At 44.9% G+C, this 25,201-nt stretch overlaps 1 protein-coding gene across 4 annotated transcripts in view; it reads right to left on the reverse strand.

Annotated features, from left to right (window-relative positions):
• The window catches only part of LOC110982575 (G protein-coupled receptor 54-like), an 85,516-nt gene that overhangs the window by 5,642 nt on the left and 54,673 nt on the right, over positions 1-25,201 (reverse strand). For all 4 annotated transcript variants that reach the window (XM_087147839.1, XM_022241084.2, XM_087147841.1 and 1 more), the window contains 2 exons: positions 19,184-19,562; positions 158-293 (listed from right to left, as the gene is read on the reverse strand). In XM_087147839.1, the coding sequence (XP_087003965.1) occupies positions 158-293; positions 19,184-19,522 (475 nt within the window). In that variant the 5' untranslated portion in view covers positions 19,523-19,562. The remainder of the gene's footprint in view (positions 1-157; positions 294-19,183; positions 19,563-25,201) is intronic.

The following is a 25,201-nucleotide window of genomic DNA, read 5'->3' on the forward strand; positions in this document are numbered from 1 at the left end:
AAAATGTGTTTGGAGTGTTGTTCTACCCCGACAACATCCAACTTTGTTTACTTCAACAATCTTTCCAACTGGTAGAGACTTATCTCTGTATTCGTAAATCAACTTTCGTCACAACATTTTGTGGATACCCTTTAATATCCACAGTATTTCCACTTACAAGTCCAGATAGCAACACTGACGACAATCGCGATTCTCGGCGTCCGAGTCTTGAGTGATTTGAGCGGGTCGGTGATGGCGTAGTAACGGTCGATGCTCATTGCTGTCAGTGTAGCACAAGTTGCTTGGGCCGTCACCTGACAATTACAACCAAAAATGCACCTTATTGAATAGCTAGTGTAGCTGAACTATTGGTTGGTCAATGCATTTATGTTAGTACTGGATTAGTTACTTGGTTTGGTTTGGTTGGGGTTTGGTTTGGGTTTGGTTTAGTTTGGTTTGGGTTTGGTTGGGGTTTGGTTTGGTTTGGTTTGGGTTTGGTTTGGTTTGGTTTGGTTGGGGCTTGGTTTGGTTTGGGTTTGGATTTGGTTTTTGGTTTGGGTTTGGTTTGGTTTGTGTCTGGTACTGTTATTGGTGGCAGGTTTAAAATGGCAACGCTGATAGAAATCGGAAGTAATGTGTCTCGTGAACATACAACGCAACCATGCCTATCAAGCGCCTTTATGGCTGCTGAGGTCGCATGTACAATACACACATTTGAGCAACTCGGATTGTTCGTTGTATACAGGCGCTTTGATACAAGCAGCCATACTGTAAAATACTGGCCGTTGATAAACAAGCGTGCGCGCGCACCTATATGCATACGAAGTTTCATTTGCATCTGTCACTGCAAAGCCAGGTTTAAGAGAAAGAACTAAACTCGCACGGGCCGTGATAGGGTGAGGATCTTTCAGAGTTTATCTAACCATGACCGTGATTTGTGTGAAAAACAGTGAAAAAAATGGAGGTTTTTTTAACCAACAGTCATGGAAAAAGGTTTGTGACACCAGAATGTATGATTCGCTGAAGAGACCCCATAATAAAGGGGAAACTATGCGCTGGGCCGGTCTTAACCGTTCGATTCGGACCGGACAGGGAGAGGCACTGTATTGCTAACACTTTATGAACGTGGTGTGCTGTTAATAATACCAAACTAAACACGATGTGGTGTTTATTTCGTAGACAAATACGTGTTGACGCGTTAATGATATATTCAGACACTTTGGGTGTTGATAAGACACCAAAACATGTTTATCGGGTCGTTAACACTTTCTCAACACCAAATTTTCTTTTTTAAAAAGGTGTTAAATTTTAAACGGTTACATGGTTTAATGTTAACGCAAAGACACGTTTATAATGGGCGTTGGGTTTTACTGTGTGGACGCTGATGATGCAAGGGACATTATCAGCGTCCATCTCTCAGTCGTAATCATTCTCGTTCATTAATACCTTTGATTCGCAAAGTCAGATGGCGCACAGCCAGCCGGTGCTTTATCAACCCTTTAAGACCGGCTACTTGACGGGCTCTCGACAAACAGCGAGCTGAAGTGCACCCCAATCGGTGAAAAAAACGACAGGTGGTTACAAGCGGGTTCTTGCACGTGTTCTGCGTGTACGCAAAGGTCGAGTTCGGGCGGCTTGTTCTTGATACGGGTTTCTTGTTCGAGGACGCGTAAATTAGTTACGCGTACTCAGCGTGCTCCTCGTCAAACGCGCATTATACTCGCGCGCCTCATGGCGCGCCTATGCGGTGAGTACCAAAAAACCCGCCCTCTTTTGTTCCGCTCGGACCAGATAAACCTCTCCCAGTGAGATTTGAAGGCCTAGATTACCTGAAACATAAATAGGCCAATGACACCGTTTCCCATCCAACCAAACCGAATTCCGTTGGACTGGTCTGAGAATGTCGTTAACCAGCGTTAATGGCAGCTTTGGGCGCACACAACCAGGAAGTGTTTACGCACGGCTTTAATAAAACCGGCTGTAAGCTCCTTTTACGCCCTCCAGAGAAATGTTACGATGATAGCAAAGGGGGTAAGAGTGGAACATTTTTATGCAACACGACCTACGGGCGCCGGGCAAATGTCTGTCGCACTGAGGCGAATTAAACTTACACACACAGGTTCTTAAGAAGGAAAATCTTCCAGTTCATTGAGAGGAAACTGAGCATTATCCAAACACTTCCCCTCGCAAAGCCAAGCCCCGGCCAGATGAAAGAGGGGGGGAAAATGACGAGGAAAGTCATTAAAGGGGAGCATGTTTCCCGCTCAGGAATTGATTGAATTGTGTTGACCGTGTAAACACGCTCGCGCGCCTAAGTCACGGGGTAAACACCCTACCCGGTCTTAATGCCAGCAGCCGGCTCGCCCCAAGCGGCCCGCTGATTGCTGCAATCCTGCCGGAATCCTGGCTCCCGTCCCCTGCTAATTCGTCCCTCAGCTGAGCAGCCAACAGTGACGCTCACATACCGCGTTTAGTCTCATCCTCGCCTCGCACGTGTGCGCACACCTCCCTACTCCGGTCTCGAGCAGACGGCGTCTAGACAATCAGCTTGTGCACCGTGATAACGTAAGAGAGGATTTGACACTATTTATGAAAGAGATCAGGGCTCCCAATTTCAAATTCCTGATCTTCACGCGTACGTGTCGTCCAGTGACTCCTTAATAGGTTAATACGGCCAACGGGCGACATAAATGGCCAATACTTGGCAGAGAACTTGATAAACAAAAAGTTGCTCTCGGAAACAACTGGTTTGGTTAACAATCTAACATGGTGGATTGTATTCAGCCGCTTGGTGGCAGCATGTAAAAGTACTCAATTGCCGATGGCATGGAGGAGATCAGACTGGGCAGTCTCGTTTGTAGATCAAAATCGAAGGTGCAGAGTGCAGAGGATGTTTACAAGCGACGATATTTACACATCCAGTAAGTGAACAAGATATTTTGTTCTGCTAACCGTTTGCGTAAATGTCCTCCTTACGTTTTGATCAGGAAAAACTGACTGTACGGTCCTTCAGTCAACAACACTGTTCATAGAAGTAAGATTAGCGTTTAAGAGGACCAACTGCAACCAAAAGAACCGAGAGCCTCCAAAACGTAAACTTAATGTAAACATCATTACATACCCGCCTGGAAAATGACGTGTATTTAACCGAAATATGTATTGTGCACATTTGGTACATTGTATATCCATGCAATGTGCGCGCATTTCTGCGTTAATCTTTATTAAAAACATTGCCAAGTGATGTCGAATACTTTCCGTCCTCCCGTCGTGTCCACAGATTTCTACAAACGTTTTGAAATTCCAGGCTTGAAAATGTTCGTACTTTTCATCTTTACAACCCGTTGCCGGCACAAACTCTTAGTGAAATTACACTGAAAACATGTTGCAGTGGTCTTCTTTAAGTTCAATCCATGTGCGTGTGGATGTCAAGTTGTAGGGACAACTGTGCTGAAGTTAATCTTGTTGGACGGGAGGGGGTGCAAAGCGGCAAACAGAGCACAATATTCTCACATACAATGGCGTCTCCCGTCAATTTCAGTCCCGGTCGTGACGTCGGCCCAGCGAAGTGGACTTGATGGTGTGTGTCCCCGACGTCTCCGGGCGCGCCGCACGGGTGAACACAAATAATCGGCACCGTCACATTAAAGTCTGGCCTACCGACCCAAATGACAACGGCAGGGATTCTGGAGCACTTAAACACGTCTTCTCCAAACACACCATCCACATGGGCCCCCTCTGGTAAAACCTTTTAAGCTTATGAGACATCAAAAGAAGAAGAGGAAGAGGAAAAACGAGTGTGTGGCTTGTCAAACTCGGTTGTCACGCCGCGCGGGTATTTATGGTATCAAATATTTTCCTGTCATCTGACACCTCAGCGCTCCGTCACTCCAGCCACAGAATACAATAACACAACTAACAACATAATTCCATAAAAACAGCATCCGATAATTAATGGAGTGGCGAGCATATAGGCTCGTCGGAGAAGCCTAGCAGCCATCTATTTATACAAAGTGCAAGAAGCATGGCTTCTGTGTAGTACCGAAGATTCAAAGACACTGGCGAAATTGAGATACAACCCGCACTGTGCTAATATAAGGCAAGTCAGTGTAACACTAGTACGGAATTCGGGGAGTCGCAGGTTCAATCGCACTCTGGCCCAACCCCCTTTAAACCTACTTTTCAAATTTGCAAAAGTTAAATCAACCTTTTCAATTACGGAAAAGTTAAATCGACAAGGTTAGTCGGTGTCACATGTGAAAACTTGTGTCAAGGCGATTCATATAACCAATTGTGAATGTAAAGCGAATTTGACGTCACGAAAGATTTGCAGCAAAATTTCATTCAAGTTGAAATAGGTTATTTTTTCGCAAATTAACAGCGATCTGATGTCGGAAATCACTTCCCAAAGCCTTTAGTTTAAGGTCATGAAGAGATATTTGTCAATTATGTTGTCATTAATAGCCGACAGGCGTTGATGAACCATAAAATCCGCTGGAATGTCAACATCACAGGCTTATTTCTTCCAGTGGAGTGAAAGGGTAGGTAAACATTTAGCGTGAGCTTCACTTCTGTCCTGTGCACACGTTCAGGTGCACTGACGTCAAACGTAGGTGGTACAATTTTCTTGTACTTTTGAACAGATGTCCTATACAAACGGAGATGTTTGAGGATCAACGGCCTTTTGTCGATCATTGGTTAAAGGTGGGCGGGTGCTGGGTGCGATATGCGCGCCATCCGAACCGATGTGCGCACGCTCTACTGGGCCACGTGTTCAGGCCATGCTGTGCCATAATTCCAAAGGCTGGAAGAGTGTTTTGTTATTACGCAACTGTCTGGGGATACACGATGTATCTTTTTATGGGAAAATGGTTCTTGAGAAGAGACTAATCTCTATGCCTCGTGGAAGCTATTGATATGTCAGACTTTGCTTCCCTTTGACAAAATCCTCCACGGCCATAATTATAGCCTTTACTCAAGTCGGGATTCCCAAGAGTATTGAGTAAAAAGAATCGTACGCTGGAAGGAGGCCTCAGCCGACAGTGGGGCGTAACTTGATCGGACAGCGCACTGAAACAGTGCAATGTACCAGACGGTTTTTCCGTCCCTCTCATCTTCAGCTCCAGTTCTGCAGTACACCATTCGCCCCCAAGTAACCGCATTTCCAAGCCACCCCGTCATGCTGCATCTTCATCGCAACTCATTGACTCGTGGGTAAAACAGACCCGGGCAGTCACGATTGATGTCCCCAGCGATCGGCAGAGACTACACGGCGACGAGACCCCTCTCCTAAGTCGACGAACGCATTATTATTAACTGAAAACTAACTAACACAAACGTAAATGATAAATGCTAATGGTAAAGCAGAAAAATAAGTCTAATTTCTTTAATAATACACATTAAAGCAAAGATTGCCTTCGTTTGTACTATCTTGGACAAAACATGCCTCTCACAAAAGCAGCAGTAACGATCGACAGTTGCGAGGTTGCAACAACATCCTCTCCTGAAGCTGATTGTTACAACAATGGAGAATGCCCCAATACTGAAGATTCACAATAGTGCGTCACCAAGAGTTTGCAACGCGTTGGCCAGTCATAACGCGCAAAATTTGTCGACCATTTCCAAACGCACATTGGGTCGACAAATTTCGCTCACTGTGATTGGTCAACACGTTACAAACTCTTGTTGGTGCACTATTGTGCAACGGCCGTATTTTAATTTTTTCCGAATTACTTTGAAGATCAAGCTATTAGATTTCAATGTTTTCCAGAGACGTGCCTTCCCTTAGCCGAGCGTGCCTCCAGCATGCCTTACAAAAATCACCAATACATTCACACACACTGCAAAATAAGTCCTTGGCACAAACAACAGGAAAATATGGTGAAAATTAGCTCCAAATCCTATATGCTGCCTTAGCTATAAATGACGCTTTCAGGGAAATTCTACAGCGGCGAGATATAGCATGTCACAACAGCACCGAGTCAACGAACTCAAATTAAGGCAGAAGTATATTCCCCGCACAAGGAGCAAACTACGTTCGGTGACAACAGTCCAATTGCGCCATAGCCCCGTCCAAGAAAGGCCAATACTGGAGGACATTCCTCAATAGGGTAACATCAGTGGCAGTGTTCAAGTCTCCCAACTGCCGCGTGTTGACGAGTAAGCTCGAATTCAGTCAATAAAGTGTAAAATTGCAGGATGAGCCAATCGTCTCAAAACCCGTTTTTTCTACTCATTTTTTTCTCTCTTTATTAAGAGCAACGGTCAAACTTGACAGTAAGTTGGACCGTGCCGATTAATTCGAATATTTGGATATTCAACTTTTAATAGAATTTTCCAATATTTATTTTCAAAATGTGTCATTGGGAGGTGGAAATTAATACAAACAATACATAATTCCGGGAAAACTCAAGTACTTTGTTACAACATTGCATTCTAATAACATTGATGAAGAAGTTAGAAGTAAACCTTACAGGCAGCTGAATGCAGAAATTAATTACTGGTATAACCGAATTCACGAATACACGATTACCAAAATGGAAAGAGGAATATTTGAATATTCATTTATTGAAATTGACTTGCCCTGTACAATTAAGAGGGGACATCAGCTTTGACGGTTACTTCTTGGACAGAAATGATTTCTCTGGGGCAGCTGTGTCCTAAATGGTATCAAGATATGGCATAATCGGATGAAAAACACTCACTCGAGTGTACGGGCGATTAAACAGAAAACAGCAGTAATTTATAAGCGGTAAAATCGCGCGAACGCGATTGGTGGCTCGTTGGTCACGTGCCATTGAATGATTCGTTCTATTTCACGGAACACGGTGAATAGAAGTCTATTAACACTTGACTGCTTTCCACCCCATTTCACATAATTATTTCGTTTCCCTGTAAGAAAGAGGCAACTAATGTAGGGACGGGAACTAGTCTAACAGTGCACGGTATTGCTAGTGGGTGGCACTTCGGACATACACGAATCGGTTTTGCAAGTGGCAGACGCAAATACGCGATCACCGTTTGTATACAGAAAAGGAACGGCGCTGGATTTATGTGGGTATAGTGTATAAAACAAAATAATGACTGTTTCACATTCGTCAAGCGGTAAGAATTACATGAGGTGACAAATGAAATGTTCCATTCCATAAGGCGAATGTGAGACATTCATTATTTGTATAATAAACGAAAATTGACGTGGGACGCGCAAATCTGGGACGATAGGATTACGGTGGTGTTATTTTCCCCGATGACCGTGTTCATCGACCGCAAGACAAGGCAGTTCTCTGAACTATTCGGCTTTCGATCAACATCGGACCGATTCGTCAGGACTTCTTCCCACATCCTGCAAAATTCTCCCCATCCTCCAAAGACGTACAAATCAGGCAACTAATAATAAAGTATGCACAAACAAGCCGCCAGAAGGCGTCTGATGTTGTGGTGCGATCGGACGGAGTCTTACCTCTTCAGGGAAATTGTCTAAAAACTGGACTGTTCTGAACAGATGTATTACACGGAAGACTGTTAATTTTTTTCTTCACAAAAAGGTCAACTATATATAAGTGTGTAGTGTTTTTCACCTGCTTTCAGGAAAGCGATTTCGGGGTAGAACATTTCCGAAATGCACTGATTTTGTAAGGATGTCTGAAAACTCTTTCAAAACAAGCGCGGCTTACGGCAATGGCAAGGGGCTCAGAGGATGGATTTTGCACCCCAAGCTTCTATCCGGCCTCGCCAGAAATTGCCATTCCCGCGCGAGCACAATTCCACAGCCTCAGGGGGACATCGCTTTCGTCTGTCGCCGGGGAATTGGTCAGGCAGGCGAACAAAAGTTGGACAAGATGCACTTTTCAAACGAGTGTGCGACCATTAGAGGTATGTTCATTTTACGACGAAGCTTAGTCGAGGAGGCTTAACCAAAATACAAAAAAGATAAAAGCATTATGGCTAAGGGCTGTAAATATGTGCACCACAAGTCAAAATGTTCGATCGTATAGTTTCCTTGTTTCATGATCTTCTCTGTTGTGATTTTCGTGATCTTCTCCGTTGATCCGAGCTGTATTGTGACACTATTTAAAGAAAGGTTTGAGTATTGCCCGTCGATTTGAGCATTGAACGGGCACTAGAAGACCCCCTTCACGGGCTTATAATGCGGCAATGAATTTGAATGGTAGGCCCACAACGGGGCTTGTGCTATTTTCTTAACGAGCTTTACGGAACAAACCTCTCGTTTTGTCTAGAGCTGGAAGTTTAAAACACTGTCAGAAACAACTGAAGCAAAACCAGGTTGAAACGAGGAATATTTCTTTAAGAGAGAGCCAAGGGGGCAGTTTCTCAATCAGTTTGGCTCCATCTCGTCCTCTCGGTGGATTCCGTCTACTGATGGATGGAGGCAGCGGGGTGACGTACAGTGAGCCGGCCTCCATTCTCGTTAGCCCTTCGGATCTTCGTGCCCCATCCCCGTGATATCGCAGCATCGATGATGTTTTTAAAGACAGCTTATGGAACTTTTCGGCTGTCTGTGCATGTAAGGGCTGCCTTAACTCTGAAAGCTCCCAATACGGCCATTTCACAGTAGTGCGCCACCAAGAGTTTGCAACGCGTTGGCTAATCACAATGCGCGACATTTGTCGACCCAATGCGCGTTTGGAAACGCGCGCTTGCTCGAGCCTTCTGTTTGCAAATTTTCGTGACGCTGAATAGCCTCACTTATAAGTTTGCCTACTGTATTGCATCACACGATAATATATTAGCATCACAGTTAGAGCATGGCTATTTTGCTGCACAGGCCTCACTTAAGAGTAGCGGTGGTAGTCGGATCGAGTGCACCAACACGTCACGCTGCCGTATTTGTTATTTCCAATTCTACAGCAACATCAGGTGGCTCGAGGGGACCTTTCGATTTAAAGTCTCGTTTCAGGATTCGAATGACTTTGACTTCGGTTATCACACCTTCTCAAACAATCTTTTTTTTTGCAATTGAAGACCAGTGAGGACCAAAGATTCCTCATGTATCCGATTACATTCTAAGATGTGAAATTTTCTGCGCATTTGCCAATACACGGAACCCAGATTACCTCTTCAATAATCTTTCCTCGGCTAAGCATCGGAATTCTGAAAAGTGTCCAAGTACTACTGTACTTGTAATGTAGATCACGTGGGCATCATTATGGTGATGGGGCTTAATGCCTGTCAAAAATACCTCCCAAGAACAAGGCAGGCATTTAATTCTACAAATCATTTTGTATTTCTTTTGGGCTCAATTATTATTCGTAACCAGGGACGTTCCCATCTGAGCAGAAAAGTGATTGTCAATTCTCAGAGAGGTCCGATTAGTGTCCAAGATGCATTGTTAACTGCACGTGCTGCAGGCATTCGTTATCTTCTGTCAGTACTGATCGAGGGTGAGGTAGGCTATAAAGGTCGGAGATCCTGACGAGACATGTAGAGTGCAAAGGGAATGGGTACTGGGCCCTCAGTCTCTTCTCAAGCTGGAAGCTTAGACACGGCAAGCATCGTTAGCAGATGGCGCTGACGACACTCCATTACGGAGGGTCGTCTTATGTGTACTTCACTCCAAGCCACAGTGCACCTTGAGTAAGGAAATCGAAGAGGTCCATAGGTTTCCGATGTCAAATTGCCGACGGTAACTGAACAGAAATCGTTATTACTGAACTACTGTGAGTAAAAACTGGAGTTCGTAAGGACAGCCCCGTGTATACAGAAACAGTTCTGCTCTCCACGGACCTACGGGAAAACCTGCTGAGTGTGACTTTTTGTTTACACTGACTTTCTCAATATTCCTTTGGGAAGACTGCCCACGAAATGGTCGAACTTCTCATCCTTGGCTCGTGGAAACGGCAGTGGCTTGATAAGAATCACACACGGAGGGGCCGTTTACGAACCTGGGCCGAAGGAGGCACATCCCCCGTTCCAAATAAGCCGTCAACCCCATCTAGGCGATCGCGATCATCTTACCGAGTCTTCAGGAGTTAAAGGATCTGTGTAATGTTTCGTCAGGGACCTGCCCTGAGTCCTCCTCCGTCGTTATCTGCGGGCTCGCCGGCTCGGATTACGAGGAAGCTATAGTGGCTAGAGGAGCGCTGACCAAGCCGCCATTAGGAGACCCCACTACCTCGAATCCCGCTACTCCGATACTTGCAACCTGACTGTTGTGGGCACACACAGCAGCTCAGATTTCCGCTGTGAGGAAACAGGAAAATCGCTACTGGTTGACTTAGTTTGTAGCGACCGTGTAGCGGTCCTATCAGTTCACGTTGTGGGTAGCATCAGGCCCCTCGGATAATATTGACCTATTGGACACTGAAACTGGGTTTCCAAGGTCTAGTGTACGGATTCAGGGGGCCTTACAACGGGTGTTAAAAATACCAAAAGAGTCTGATATGTTTGATTCATGTGCCACTGCTTAAGCATGACGTTTGTTGGATAAGAAGTGGCTCTTCGTTGCAGGTCCGTCACACCCCTTCGAAAGTAACGTTCCAATGTTCGCCTCTCAAGGTATTATTCATAACCTGGGTAAAGTGTTCTCTATCATCATTCCTGATCCTTCCCATTTAAGTGAGGGGGTCTTCCAGTTTCTGCTTTTACCAACAGAGGGCGCACCTGTTGGTGAATCAAGGCCGTATAACGTGATCAAAACACCATAGAATCCTCCGAAAGACTTCTTGCCCCAGAATGTGTCTTTTCTTCAGTCTAAAATCTCAGGAGTAATCTCGTATAAGGTGTAAAAACGACAAGAGCACTGTGTCACTTGTGTTTGAACCAGCCAGCGTAGACAAAGTAGCGTGTGGGCGGAATGAAGTTTCCCCGCGATTTTCAAGGGAAATTAAGCAAATGAAACAAAATGTGTTTCGGGGCAAGGATTTCTGAATATGTGAACGCCCTCTATCGGGGAATATTTCGCATAAGTGTGGTGCCCATGCATGCAGACATGGAACACAGCACGAAAACAGTCAAGATGGTGGAGTAAATCACAATGTCATGTTGTGAATATCCTTCTACTAAGCAGGTAATTTGGACGCGTCGTGATTTCCATTAGTCATTGCATGCCTTAGTTGCGGTAGCAACAACGTTGAAACAACACTGTCAGGCGGCCCTATATCCGTAATTGAAAGCACTAGTCGTAATAATTTTATCACATATCTCCATGGTTATCTTTGCATTTCCTTTAATGTGAAATCATGCTTTGTCTATAAACTGTTAATTCTTGGCACCGTAAATGTGTGGATACTTGACCAACAGAGACCTACAGAGTAAGCACAGTAACATTCAAAGTCACTTGCCTCTAATCTGCAGCTCCTCTGAGCTTTGCGGGCTGGCACTTTGTGCAGCTCAATTTCATGCGCCTCTTAAACTTGATATCCCGGCCTAGAAATCCCTCGGGGGGATCGCAAATCCCTCAGTCACAAGCTTTCTCGCCTTTTTCGCCTCACGAATCAGTGCATTACAACAGGGGCACCGAGATCCGTAGATTCCTCTCAAGTCTCTTTTCCCCGACTTATATGCATCAAGGATAACAAGGATTGGAACTAGCGAAGATGGTGGTATTCCATGAAGGCACATTAGTGCATGTGTGCAAGGGGGGAAGTGACGTCATTAATGTATCCCACCTCCAGGAACTTGCGTAGACCAACACGAAATGACGGAAACACTTTATCCATAGCTGATAAATGGGTACAAATTACCACCGGATATTAATTTACATGGCACACAGAAGTCAACAAGTCTAAACGTCTACATGAGATATTTTTTAGTTGAGTCAGGCCCTTTTATAATATGAAGCGAATGCCAACATTCGTGAAATTTTTCGACGAAAGGTTGGATTGGATTTGGGCGCGAACGGCGTGTCGCTGCCTGCCTGGTTGTGGCGTCACAGAAACTATTCTCGCTAAAGACGAACGCGTTTCAAAACCGGCGACACAGTTCGTGAAGGCAAATTTGCCCCGCGCCAGGCAGTCAGACGCGAACCGGCCCTCAACACATTATCACAGGTTCGATCGCGATTACAAAACCATCACGGCTAATGAGCGTGCGTGACAACGTCTCGTGTGAAGTGACAGCCTCATGCCTTGGGGCACGGTATTGCAGGCAAGACTTAAAGGAGAGATCTCACAGTCATTCAACTGCCGTGCTAACAATCTGCTAATAGCGGATAGTATGGCAGGTTGAAATAACACAGAGACCGAGCAAAATGCATTAAACTGATGATGCTATTACAAACGCGTTAACTGAAAAGACTGCTTGCTAAATTTCACCCTCAGGTAGTATCGCAACTTAATCCGGAAAGTGCCTGGGTAAGTCCAAACGCTCCGATAAACCCTTGAACAGCCTCGGGCGGGATTCGAACCGTCACTATGCCTAAGTGCAACGTGGACAACATGAGGGGCCCTCTCCACACGAGTCAAAGCCCGTTTAAATTAATGAAATTTTCGGAACTGCCTGATAGGCCTTTGTACAGGAATCCTGTGGCAAAAAGGAAAGAATATGACAAATTTACTTGCGGGCGTTTGGCTTCTAGTGCTTTACTAGAAGACAAACTAATTCCAGGGTGAATGAAACCAAGCCAAGACCAGTAGTTCAATTCTGATCGTGCGTTACCCTCAGCAAGGAATAGAATCGGTGTTTCTGTACAAACATTGATGAATCAATGCAAAAACAGTGGTGTCAATTTTACACCCTCGGTGTCAAGGGTTTTAATTTAACACCAATTTAACGCCTCAGCTTTTGTGATGCGAGTTCATTATTCGATACGAGAAAACAGCGCCATTGACAAAAATTCTGAGCGACAGCGTGTTCAACGTGCACGCGCATTACATGATGGAGGTATTGCATCACCCCAGTGTTGACAATGGCGAACTTCCTCAAGCGTGCAATATCGACCGCGGTATACTCGTCCGCAACCAGGGAATTCTTGTATTTACTTCCTGTTATGTCAGGGCGGAATATCAATTTAATAACAGGGGTAATACCGCCCCGTATATTTCCATCAACCGCAGGTTAAAACGGGGTTCCAATTACCAGTCACGCAATAACCGGCAACGGTCGAGTACCGGAAAGCAGGTCTACGATCCGAGGGCCAGTAACTTTGAGCTCACGAACAAAATCCGATATTTGGTCACCCCACTACGTTTTCAATTTGAGACACGCATTAAACTGTCAAGTTTCCTTTTGATCATGTGGCATTTACAGGAGAAGGCCAACACATGAATTGTGGTCTAGTAGGTTTTAATGCAACTGCAGTACAACTACTCCTAATGAAATCGTCCGTCTGTGTTTTCTCTGCCACCGGGTGAAGGGGAGGAAATTTTTTTAAACATTCTTTAAGTCGCTGATCTTTTGGGCAGGTGATGTACTGTAATTTCATCGGGCGATGACGAGGGACGGTTTCGATTTCGACTAGGCCTGTAACCGGCGCCCGCCCCGCACTGCTCAAAGTTCCACCAGGCGTTGAACCTGGACGCCGGTCGAATTGGATAGAAACTTGTTTACATGTGTCACGGATTTGGAATCATGCGGAGGAACAACGGCCTCGCCAAGATCGAATACCTCGGATGGTCCTCAGAGGAGGAGATGAATCGACACACACGCACGACCTGATACATCTATCTAGTCCGGCTCAATGGGACAGAAATAGAGAACACTTACACAAATCAAAATGCGAAGTCCTCAAAAATGTTAGACAACAATAAAGGGGCGTAAAGATCGGGGGATGGAGGTTATAAATCCTCTCACGTTTTGGCAAGGGGCGGCCCAGTGAACTAACCCCCCAAAAAAACTTTTTCGTGGTGAGAAAAATTTAAAGCAGATTGTGAAGAACTTTTCGGACTTCCCAACAACCCAATGCATTCAGTATCACTCAAAAAGGGAAAACAATAACAAGTCTACAAATATGTCGTTCTGACGTATGATTCTGCACGAATGTAATACATATCGCAGAGGTACATCTGCATCATGAACATCGCCCTCTTACGGTGTCAGGCCTCTCTCCAGAACAATACGGGGTATTGTACAATATAATTTGTTTGGTCCCCCGCCAACGGACTCAAAAAGGCACTGTTTCCAAGAAAAAGTTGAAATAGGCAAACGGTTGACGTCCATAGCCGACGAGGAAAAACGTTGACAAGAAAGTACTTCGCCTAGTACGCCTTTCCAATCGCTTCGTTTCATTAACCGCTCCATCACTAAGTAGGACACGCCTCATCGTTTACCGGTCCAAGGAAAAGAAAATGTGTCGACATTTAAAACGCGTGCCCAAAATGCATTCGTACTCTTCCATCCGTTTGGAATTAAGAAAATTTCATTTTGATGAATTGTGGTTCCTGTTTCGATTTGTAGTAATATATTTCGTAATTAAATCCAACTAGATCTCCCGTCTCTGTCACGCGCTACATCATTGGAAAGGTTCGTGTGGAGAGAAACGACACAGTTTCTTGAATAATTATTAGAAATGACGAGCCATTCGCGCTCCTTTAGCATTTCATTCGGGCGACCCTCCTCAGTAATGGCCTATCAATATTTGAAAAGAGTTGTATACACTGGTCGGACGTCGCGTAGTTTTTTTCTTCCATTCGCTGATTATTGACTTGAACTGCTCCGCCGGACATCTGTTTATACATTTTATCCAAGCGGGGAGGTGGCTAATTCTAGCATCGCTGCGCGTCCCTACATGGTGGGGCCCCTCCTCCGTTGCTTGGACACCTTGCCGTGGGTCCGTTGGCGTGGGGCATTTTGCCACTTCCCCGTGTCGAGGTTGCACGTGGCTCTATCAACGAGCATAAGTCATGCAGTACTCGAAAAAAACGAGCAACACGGCGGGTGAGTTGACCCTGTCGGCTCCCAACGGCCCAAGCCAACACCCTCGACAGTGTTCACGGTCTCGTTTGAATTACGATCGTGAACTGCACGACAGGTCCCGTCACTTCGTTGACATAAGCACCATGCTGCAAGTAACCATCCTCTTGAGGTTTCGGTCACTTGATACGTGGCTCGTGTAGGCTCTGCTCTTTGACTTCTTTATTTTTAAGTCGGTTTTCACGCCACATGTCGGGTGCCAATTTCAACATACCAAGCGAACCTTAAGTTTTGTTTTGTTTTTTAGATGAAATTCATTCACGTGGCACATGAGGGAATATAAGTCAAACACTGTCTTTGGATATTCTCGACAAAATGTACACAAAAAAGTGTGGGGAAAGAATAGGGCCGAGCAATTTGAGGTGACTGTGAAGTGCCTTCAATCCAACGCTGGTTAATGTGCTAACTCTACCAAGTTCATACATGTTACTGAATATGCGGAGTCAGTTCGTCTCTCCTAGTTGAAGCATCCAGACAGAGAATCTGTCATAATTGCAGAGAAGATTGCAATTATCTCAGCTCGAGATTATACAAAAAACCTGAGGCGACTTTTCTTTTCAAATACCACATAATTCTGTTGCCACGAGCGCCTCTGGGCCCGGCATTTAATCACAGGCAGTGTCCGTTTAATAGCTTGTAAAAGAAAATCGAAAGGTCTGGTGATTTCGGTGACAAAAATTTGTGAGCTGACGTCCATCTACCTTTCGCCACGAATGCCTACCAGCGAATTGTTGTCAAAGGACCATCGACCCCTCTTTGCAAAAGGCTTTGTTTTTCTCTGTGAGTTTGATACTATTAAAAAATAGAAGCAGACCTCAGCTAGACAGAGTTCTGTGACCAAATGTATACCAACCATACAAGCCGTGAAACAGCCGTTGGGAATCCCGTGCTTGGACTCCTGTTCGAAGCTTGGGCCGTGTCTGAAACGGGCTTCCAGAGCTACGGCTAGGTCTATCGTCTGCGTGTCTCCACGCATTGCCAATGGAACGAAGACCTAGACCTAGCTCTAGACAACAGATTCGGATGCGGCCCGAGTCTGTTTTACCTTGTGTGGATCATTGCACGCGGCTTGTCTTTATACATGTTTGTTTCCACCCAGGTCCTAATTACTGCTCGAGTCGAGTGCTGACGCTATCCCTGCTTCAAACTTTACTTCAGACCAGGATGTCCTGTGTCAAACGGGCTAGCCATGCGCGTAAGCAAAGCGCGTCCGTTTATTCTCTCTGGGTCCGCCAATCGACGCTTTTGCTCCATCATATCTGAACGGGAACATCACGAAAATAAAAACACAACGTTTGGAGAGCACTGGAATGATGACCCTGAAGCCGTAGGTTCAAATCCACACTGCTGGAAGGATTATAATGCAGCTAGGCTCCGGCGCATTAATTGACCACTTTCATTTTCGAGGACAATTGTCCTCTGTTGGCTAGTTTTCGATCTCATAAACTAGAGCGTTAGCAGCGCAAGGTGCCCAAGGGGGGTTACTCAGTGTCGATTACCACGTTAGGCATTGGAGACACGAAGATGACTGCAGTCCACTGTCGCCCAGAATCCTCCTGACTGCCGTATTACTCTTAACGTCTCTGGAGTGGCGGCGGGAGGGATAACCCCTTTTCCTCCGTTCGGCCATAGCCTGCCGGCCGTGGCGGGAACGCCGGTCAAGTGCTGAAGTCGTCCTGCCTCGCCAAGCTGGAAGTCACGAGTTCAGGTCTCAGGGGAGCCAGCTGCAAATTATGCTCACCCGCAATGTACAGGGATAATGTCTGCTACACGGTTCCAACTGAAAACCCTTTTGCGGCTCAAAGGGAGCTATGTTGTCCGCCAAGAGGCGGAGGGCAACTTTTCAATCATTAGGTCTTGATTGACAAGAGGAGAACGCCAACCAGTGATGGGTCTTCCTAACAAGATCGAGTATGCGACCCTTTTGAGCACAACGTTAGACCGAGCACCTGCTAGACGCCTGCTCAAATAGAAAGGTCAACCTCAAGTGCTTTTTCAATGTGCCCGCCTTTCCTCAAAGGACACTGCGACAGGCAACAGCCGTCGCACTGGCAGTGCAAAGGCTGACGGAACGTGCAATTACTCTTGGCTTTAACAGTGCCCTCAGCACACTGAAGGTGCTGGACGTTATTTCTCCCGTGCTTGCAGGCAAAACAACTATTGTGTCATCTTTAAATTTGCCAATTTGACATGTAACAAAATAGAGGAACATCTTGAAGATTACCAAAAGGTCAAGGAAGTAGCTTGAAAGGATGATATTTTCCATGTTTTCTGCCTGTACCTGTCCACCTGAACCTGTAGTATGGCACCTGATAAACCACGCGGACTGCCTTTCTAGTCTCGAGTCTCTCTGCATAATGCCAGGAGCTGTGTCACAAACGGGCACCGTCTTCGGCTACGGCTTTCACAGTGGCGCGCGAAAGGAATCAATAGCCATTTGAGGTATTTTCGGAGAAGTGAGACTTTTCTTCCACTCTTTCAACTGTCACATTTTCAACTGTCTTGACTTCTGGGTTGCTTAGGGTGCCAGTTAAAGCCTGCATTTCAGGAAATAAGTGGTTTCATGATAACTTCATTAACAAACGGCCTTATCCAAAAGATCAGTGAACTATTGAGTTTTTGCCAAAGGAAATTTGATCGCACTCAAATTTAAACGAATTGCTCGAGATGTAAGACAATGGTACGGTAAGTCCTTTATAAATTGATTTTGCTTTGACTACCCGGATACAGCACCACCGACAGCGTTTTACACAACTCCCTAAGGCAATCTGAACATGGTGATTCTGCGGTGCACAATAATGCGTGATTTGATGCGCTGTTTTGACCGTCCAAGTCCCCCGATGATGTCGAGCTCAATTAGCAATTCGCTTTTTCGTTTCGGCGGCCCTAATATGCCCGACTTGCTGGCTACACTTACGGAAATAATTGGGGTCGAGAAGACCTTGAAGCAAGGTACTTTGTTCATCAATTACTGACTAAAGGTCCGTTTCATTGATGTACATCGACGGGACACTTTCTTGCACCATCTGTGTGTTGAAACGAAGGGTGAACGGAGAAGGGGCATCTGAAAGCGCACTCAACTCATCGCAACTGACGTCGACAGTTATTATCCAATCAGCGAGTGTCTGCTTTCATCAAAACTTCACTCTTCGGTGACGGTGATGTATGTGATAATTCCGATCAAGTTCTTCCATGAATGCAACTTTTGTTCAGAAGAGAGCTCTTTACGTTGAGACAGTATGCGTACCATCGAAAAAAAGTTTCATGGTCATTATCCATAGTACAAATGTATACCGAACATTTACGTCAACAAGGAGCATTTTCGTCGACGTTTTTAAGACGTGAAAAAAGGGCATTGAAGTTACTTTCTTTATTAATTTCCAGTTCCCACAGTTCATGTTCCCCAAATCTTAAGTAGTTTCTTTTCACATGAAATTTGATTTTAAATCGCAGATTAACATATTTCAAACTTCGTTAAAATACTAAATATTGAGCAATTGATTTGCTCGTCCGGTCGATCGTGAGAAGCGGAACGTTTTCCGTTAATTCTGAACTCTTCATGAAAATCACGGCTCCCGCCCCTTAGTGGAGGTAAAATTAACGCTTGTAGTCTTACCTGACCTACAGAGTAATAAGTGACTCAAAGTGGAATGCAGTCATACCCTGGCAAGACGCATAATATAGACAGTCAAGTCGATGCTTCTTTCTTTTGTATAGACTCGTTGTTGCTCAATAAGCCACTTTCCAGTTAAATTTGAATAAAATCTGGTACACTTTGTTATCTGATTGCACAGGAACGTAACAATTTGAATTCCCCAGACTAAAGACACTGTTGCTATACCTCGTGATTCGGGACAAGCTTTTCCATAGCAACCACCATCTCTGGAATGGACTGGTTCCTTTGTGCCATTCTTATCCATTGAGAACAGTGTATTGTTGCAAGGCGTCTCTTGTACTGATTCCTTCCAAACGGTTAGCCATCGAAGTGCAATCTTCCATTCATGCAAGGCGCACTACGTACATATTTACGCAGAAGTGTGCTGGATAGCAACCGCTCACGACTTACTTTACTTTTAAACAAGTAAGTAAATCAGAAGTCGAGTTTCAGAGAATCGCAGACTAATGCTTTCAATAATAAAACAACCAATTGCCATTATTTGGATGGTCTAAACCTGCTGGACCCTTTTTTAAAACATCCTAAACCATGAAGAGTACAAGTTCGTCTGCTGCCACCAAGTGTCAAAAACTCGCATATCAGCAATAGGCCTCGACATTACACATGTATTGTGTCAAAATGCAATGCAATTTATGTGGACAAGACAAGATCATGCTAACTTACTTGCATCATGTAGAACACGAATTTGCACATGAACTGCCCGAAGAGCCAGCTGTGCGTGGCATATAAAGAGGCGGTGAAGGGAGCGCAGCACACCAGGAAGGAGATGTCTGTAATGGCCAAATTCACTATGTAGTAATTGGTAACCGTCTTCAGGTGGCCCTGGCACACAATGACGTAGACAACGATAGAATTACCAACCAGGCCAACCACCGTGATCACAGCTATGATGAGGGGCACCAGTATGGGGTAGACATCTCCGGGTATACCCAGATCTTCCGAAGGGCTTAGGGACAAGGTTGCGTTGAGGATGGTGTCAGCCACCGCTGCTGCGTACTCCATCTTGATTGGCTGGAGATCGTATAAGTTAGCAGTTCAAATTCTGTAATGAAAATTAAGTGGAAACAAACAATGTGAAATACTTTAAAGTATACCTGTTACTCATCTTTAACAATTAAGTTTGACGCACAAGTTGTGAGTTTACTCATCAACGACATTAAGCTCCAAAGCTTTGATCCAGACAAGATGTCCGAATTCACATCTTATGTGCTCATGAGGAGAGACGACAATTCTGAAGAGATTCTGAAATCGCATCGGCCTATGCGGTTCGCTGACAAGTTCGCATGCGGATTCATCACAGGGTGAGAGTTATTCAGGTTGCTGTTCAATGCGACTTCGTGCCATGCCTTAAATGAAATGAAATGAAATGAAATGAAATGAAATGAAATGAAATGAAATGAAATGAAATGAAATGAAATGAAATGAAATGAAATGAAATGAAATGAAATGAAATGAAATGAAATGAAATGAAATGAAATGAAATGAAATGAAATGAAATGAAATGAAATGAAATGAAATGAATTAAAATGGTAAATGGTGACCAAACATACATGTACACCCATTTCCCACATGCATGGCACTTTATCCACGTATCTCCAAAGGAATATGTCCGGTTTAATGGAGATTCTGTGACTTGTATGCGCATGTTCTCAGCGGTAGTAAGTCGAATCTCGTAGGTTCTCGAGGTCAAGTGGTCGGAGAGGCCGCTTCCGTGATCTGTGTCCCAATCCACTCGATTCGACGACCAGTGTAACTGATACTGCGCCCATTCTGATTAAACCCCGTTTTGAGGTATGTATATTTCCGCATTGGGCTGGGGAGTCGATCGGCGAATCGCAGTACAAAAGTGGACTGGTCTTCCTCCCTTTTATGTAGGGACCAGTAGCTAGCTGCCTTTTAACGTGTGCGATTAGCCCTGTCAGTTTGGATGCTGAATATGTAACTTTTTGTCAGGCCAATACCGGTAGCAATGCTTTAGCATGAAATACGCTTCAGCAGGAATGCGAAAAAAACACAATTACCCGTCCGTGCTAAGCCTGTGTTGATCACAGAGTGCTAATTTATTTTTCAATGATTATCATCAATAAATCATTGTGTGGCACTTTATTTCAAATCAGTGATTATTGTGTCAAATTTTAGATAAATGAACAAATTATGATGAAATTATTTTCGGTAACGAAGAAAAAAAGCAAAATATGCCATCGGCTCCTGCTTGATTTATGCATTAAGCGGGCATCGTTTCTCATTTACATACATCCAGCAAGATTCTGTCGGATTCATTACCCACTACGAGTCCCTACGTTTGGAGGACGTGTGTAAGACGTCTGGAGACTACGTACGGGACGGGAACCAGTCTAAGTAGAAAAGCAGCTGGCGAAACTCGATGCAATGCACGCGCGCGAGTGGCGAGACGACGGCCGCACTGAGCGAAAAAAAAAAACACAGACTACGTCATTGGGAAACTTCTATCCGTTGGGAAAACAAACTCGCCCATGCACTCTTGGCCCCCCTTGGGTGAAGAATAGAAATGTTACGCGAGTTCACTGGATCTCTGGGGGGTTTTTCGGGACGCAATGACTGCTGCAATTGGGCAGTGTGCTAATTGAAATGAATGACGGCAAACGTTTCCATTCCATATCTTTGTGCGTAGGAATTTGAGGTACTTTTGAAGATGTTAAGCGAATGTCTTTTCTCCCTGCGTTGCTGGATTATGGAAATAGGAAGTGGTGGTAAGTACAAACGAAAAATGGCCGATTTGATTACACTTTGAACAAGATGAAACCTTGGCTTTTTCACCCTACACAGCGTCTATGTCTTTCAGTTTGCATGAATGAAAAACATCGGTCAAGTCTAAGTCCTCGAAAAAAATTAAGCATCCTGTTACAGCATGAATGTTCCATCTGAGAGTTGAATTCAGGGGTAAATTACGAGACTAAAAAAACACATACATCTCTATTTTCGATTACGATTTTTGTCCACATCTGTAAAAAGCAGCTTATTCAATCCTGAATCCATTTGACACGGTAACGGGTAAATGGATATATTTTCTTTATCGCTTACTTAATACTAATACTACGAAGCATGTTGACTGGCGTGGATCTTGAAAAGCTCGTTTAAAAACAACTCTTTTAAAGTTTTTACCAGAACAAAACAGGTAATGGCAATGGGCAAAATTATGTTTAGTTACACAAAAATAAGGGATTCAGTTACAGGGGCTTTAGCGGAAAACCCACATTGTTGACGGAGATAAAGTACCCTGGGGATTACTCTGAACTTCGACAACACTTGAAAGGGAATGAATCTCGTCACCGTTGATAAACCCCCACATCTGCAGAGGATCACGGAGCAATACAGAGTTGCTGCAACGCTTTAAGACCAGAACGCCACGGTAGAAGAAACTCGAGAAACGAGGAAAAAGTTTAAGTCCCGAACTAATCCCGCCTCAGCGCAAGGCAGCGGCACAGGACAGTATCAGCTTTCAAGGAAAACTGAATTATAGTCGACTATTTCACCATCGGGCTGTAATCGATATTCATCCGCGTCTACGGCTTCAGTGCGCTTTTTTCCAGTGAGGACTAAACGTGTTGTTAACGTAAACACCAAACACTGTTTTGAACTATTTACACTCGAGCCTCTCTCCCGCTCTCGACTCCGGCGGATGTCGAGTACCGTACTCGAAGCGAGAGTTTCCCACTAGTGCAGCGTCTACACAGCATAGCCATCGACAAAGGCCAGTAACCATAGCAATATCTCGCTCTGCGCAGGACCATGGTGCTAGGAGCTACATTATAATGAACTGAATTACATTGAAGGTTTTTCTTTCCAGATACATGCAGAGAGGGACTGCCCGCTTCACGTCCTATTAACTAACCGACACCGTGCGGATAACACCCCTCACCAGCCTACTACTTTGGAATTGCAGACAACCCGTTTTACACGGACCACGCTCGCCTGTCACAGCTCCTTCCTTGTACTCCTTTGGCCTACTCATCTCCCCCCTTCCCGTTATTAATATTCTCTGTACCTTCTCGGTGTGGCGAATTTGACCCGCGAAAGTACAGCTTTCTGTAGGAGCGTTTCCAGGTTTGTATTTAGGAGTTTTCGGAGGCGAGGGAAGTCATGACAAGATGGTTCAACGGGTCCAAGAACGTATCAATATTCGGGGCACGCCAAAACAGAAGAAGTGCAGAAAGTGCAGAGCCTCCGTCCTCTCACTCCCCGTCGTTCTCTAAACGCGCTAACTACGCGATTTGTCCCAAATTGAAACGTTTACTAGGGCATTCAAAGAAAACCCACAGCGCGAGGGAGTGTTTTACCGGACCTTCAATGTGGTAACCAAGAAAGTACAACTCCTGGGATCTCGGCTATCTATGCGTGCAACTGTACTGCTTGCTGCGTGATGGTGGTTAGATAGTCAGGACTGAATTGCGAAGCCTGATAAGTCAAATTTTTGACGGAGGCATAATAGCTGAACCGTGGCTTATAGAGATCGCAGGTTCATTTAGTGGGTAATTCAGGAGGCAAGATCGGATCCAGACCCATTTTTTGGATTGGGGGGGGGGCAAACAAGTAAGCAGCGTCCCTGGTACACTTTGCATTAATTGATCGCACCTGTCACAATTAAGCAGCTGCTCACAAACAGTTCCCCGAACAAAATGGCTCTGTCCATACAAAACAACCTCCATTTAATACACTTAATACCTTCACTGTGAGTGATTACTAAAGCAAAATTCGTATTGGGTGGGGTTTTTTTGGGGGGGGGCATGGACCCGTTCCCCTCCCCCAGGATCCACTCTAGGCTGATTACCGCGTTGTGAAAATCTCAATGTTTGCAGATCTGTGTGCAAGAAAACTGACGATTTCCTACCGTGGCATTATTTGAACGACCTATCCCTTCGCATCGTGCACTTTAATAGTCTCCACCACAAGCACGGTTTGCCTGTACTCGTCGCCTCATCCCTCAGTCGCCCTCGTTTTTGCGGGAAAATGAGAATCAGACATTGTGCACTCTCTGCTCTGGATGAAGCTTATGGCACGTGTTTACAAAAGGTACGAACCTTGTTACCAGAAGTGGCCAAATTGCTGTTTCCGCAGAGTCTACATTTCAACATCGATTCTCTATTGTTTTTTGCGCTGGCTATCTTCAGTTGAAAGAGAGGCGATTGCTATAATATAGTGTGAACACTTACGAGAGGTAGAAGAGACGTTGATGTAATCTGGGCGCATTATCCACCTCGAGCAGTAGCACACCTTTATCGGTTGACTAGAGCTATGTTGGTCGGGATAGTTCATTTTGCTGGTAGCGATGCGACCGTAACGCATGCATTTCATATCGTTCGTGAACCAGCGAAGTTCAGTTCCGATCAAAGGAGCCTCCGTTGCTGAGAAAATTGCGCCCTCTTTTGGTCAAGCTCCATGCTCATAGACCTCTGTCTTTCCACGTTGCAGTATAGTGTTTTCCTGACAAATACCTGACACCAATCGAGGTTGATGTTAGAATAGCAGTAGGTTATAAGAGATCTCCACGGTTACTGCATTGCACTGAGGCATTCTAAATCAAGTCATTTCACGTTTTTCAACTAACTCAAAAAGGGAAGACACGATCCCTGACGTCGTGATGTAACCTGGAGTGTTTCCATTCAGTAGAGAACTTGAGGAGCACGACTTAACAAATGCGTATTCATGCGAACTGCGAACTCCGCTGTGAAGATGTTAAGAGAACGACAATTTTCGTTACTTCTGACGTGGGCCCTAAATGTGATACTATCTTACAGTTGAATGAAAAGTGAAGCAAAAGGAAACAGTTCTTTGTGTTCTTCGTTTGTGAGTTATACATAAAAAGGACACAAGCGACAGCCTCCTTTCTCAGAGGCGGAATTTGGTACCACGCACACATCTATAACAAGCGCGGGTCACTAACAGTTGCGGCTTGCGGGTAAAGCGTCACCTTCCTTGTCATGAATTCCCAATCGCCTTTATGCCAAGTATGAACCTGTATGTATTATTATTATGGCCACTGCGCAACGAAAAGAGTGTGATGGGCTTCTTTTGTGGGTGTTCAAAATGCCTCCAAAATAAGCAGGCGCACATCGAAGACTTGCATTCCAATGAGTTTCGTGACACATTTCACACCGTGGGACTGACGGAATTCCATTAAAGTATAAAATATAGGTCGCAGTGAGTTCCAGAGGTGAAGCCTGTCTCGGCTTAACACACTGTGTCAAATCCATTAATAACGGCAATTGCCTGATATGATTAGAGCCCGTTAGGAAATGCAAACCATCTCAAGGAAAATGTCAGGTAACGCCCTGACACCCTCGGCAGCGACTTCCAACACAACCGTGTCTTGCACTGATGATGGGCATCAACATTTTCGTGCGGACCGTCAGCAGGGTGACGCACTGGACGTTTTGGGCTTTCCGCTGTTATTAAACGCAATTCATCCCGAGCGATCAATCAACGCCGTCGGGGACTCGCAGGAGCGGGACCTTGTTTTTTTCCGAGTGATAATGCGTGCCATACACCCTTTAGCCCCCATTCTACTTTACTGTTCAGTAACATGTGCAAATATTGACACAAGAGTTGAAGCAATACCGATCCATTTTGCTGTCGTTAATTCGGATCAACAAAGAAGCGGCGGGGGGGGTATATAAAGTGCATGATGGGGACGCTATCGCTGAT

This window comes from Acanthaster planci, linkage group LG17 (genome assembly GCF_054643075.1).
Source record: "Acanthaster planci isolate LZ-2023a linkage group LG17, COTS_SCS, whole genome shotgun sequence".
Lineage (NCBI taxonomy): Eukaryota > Metazoa > Echinodermata > Asteroidea > Valvatida > Acanthasteridae > Acanthaster > Acanthaster planci.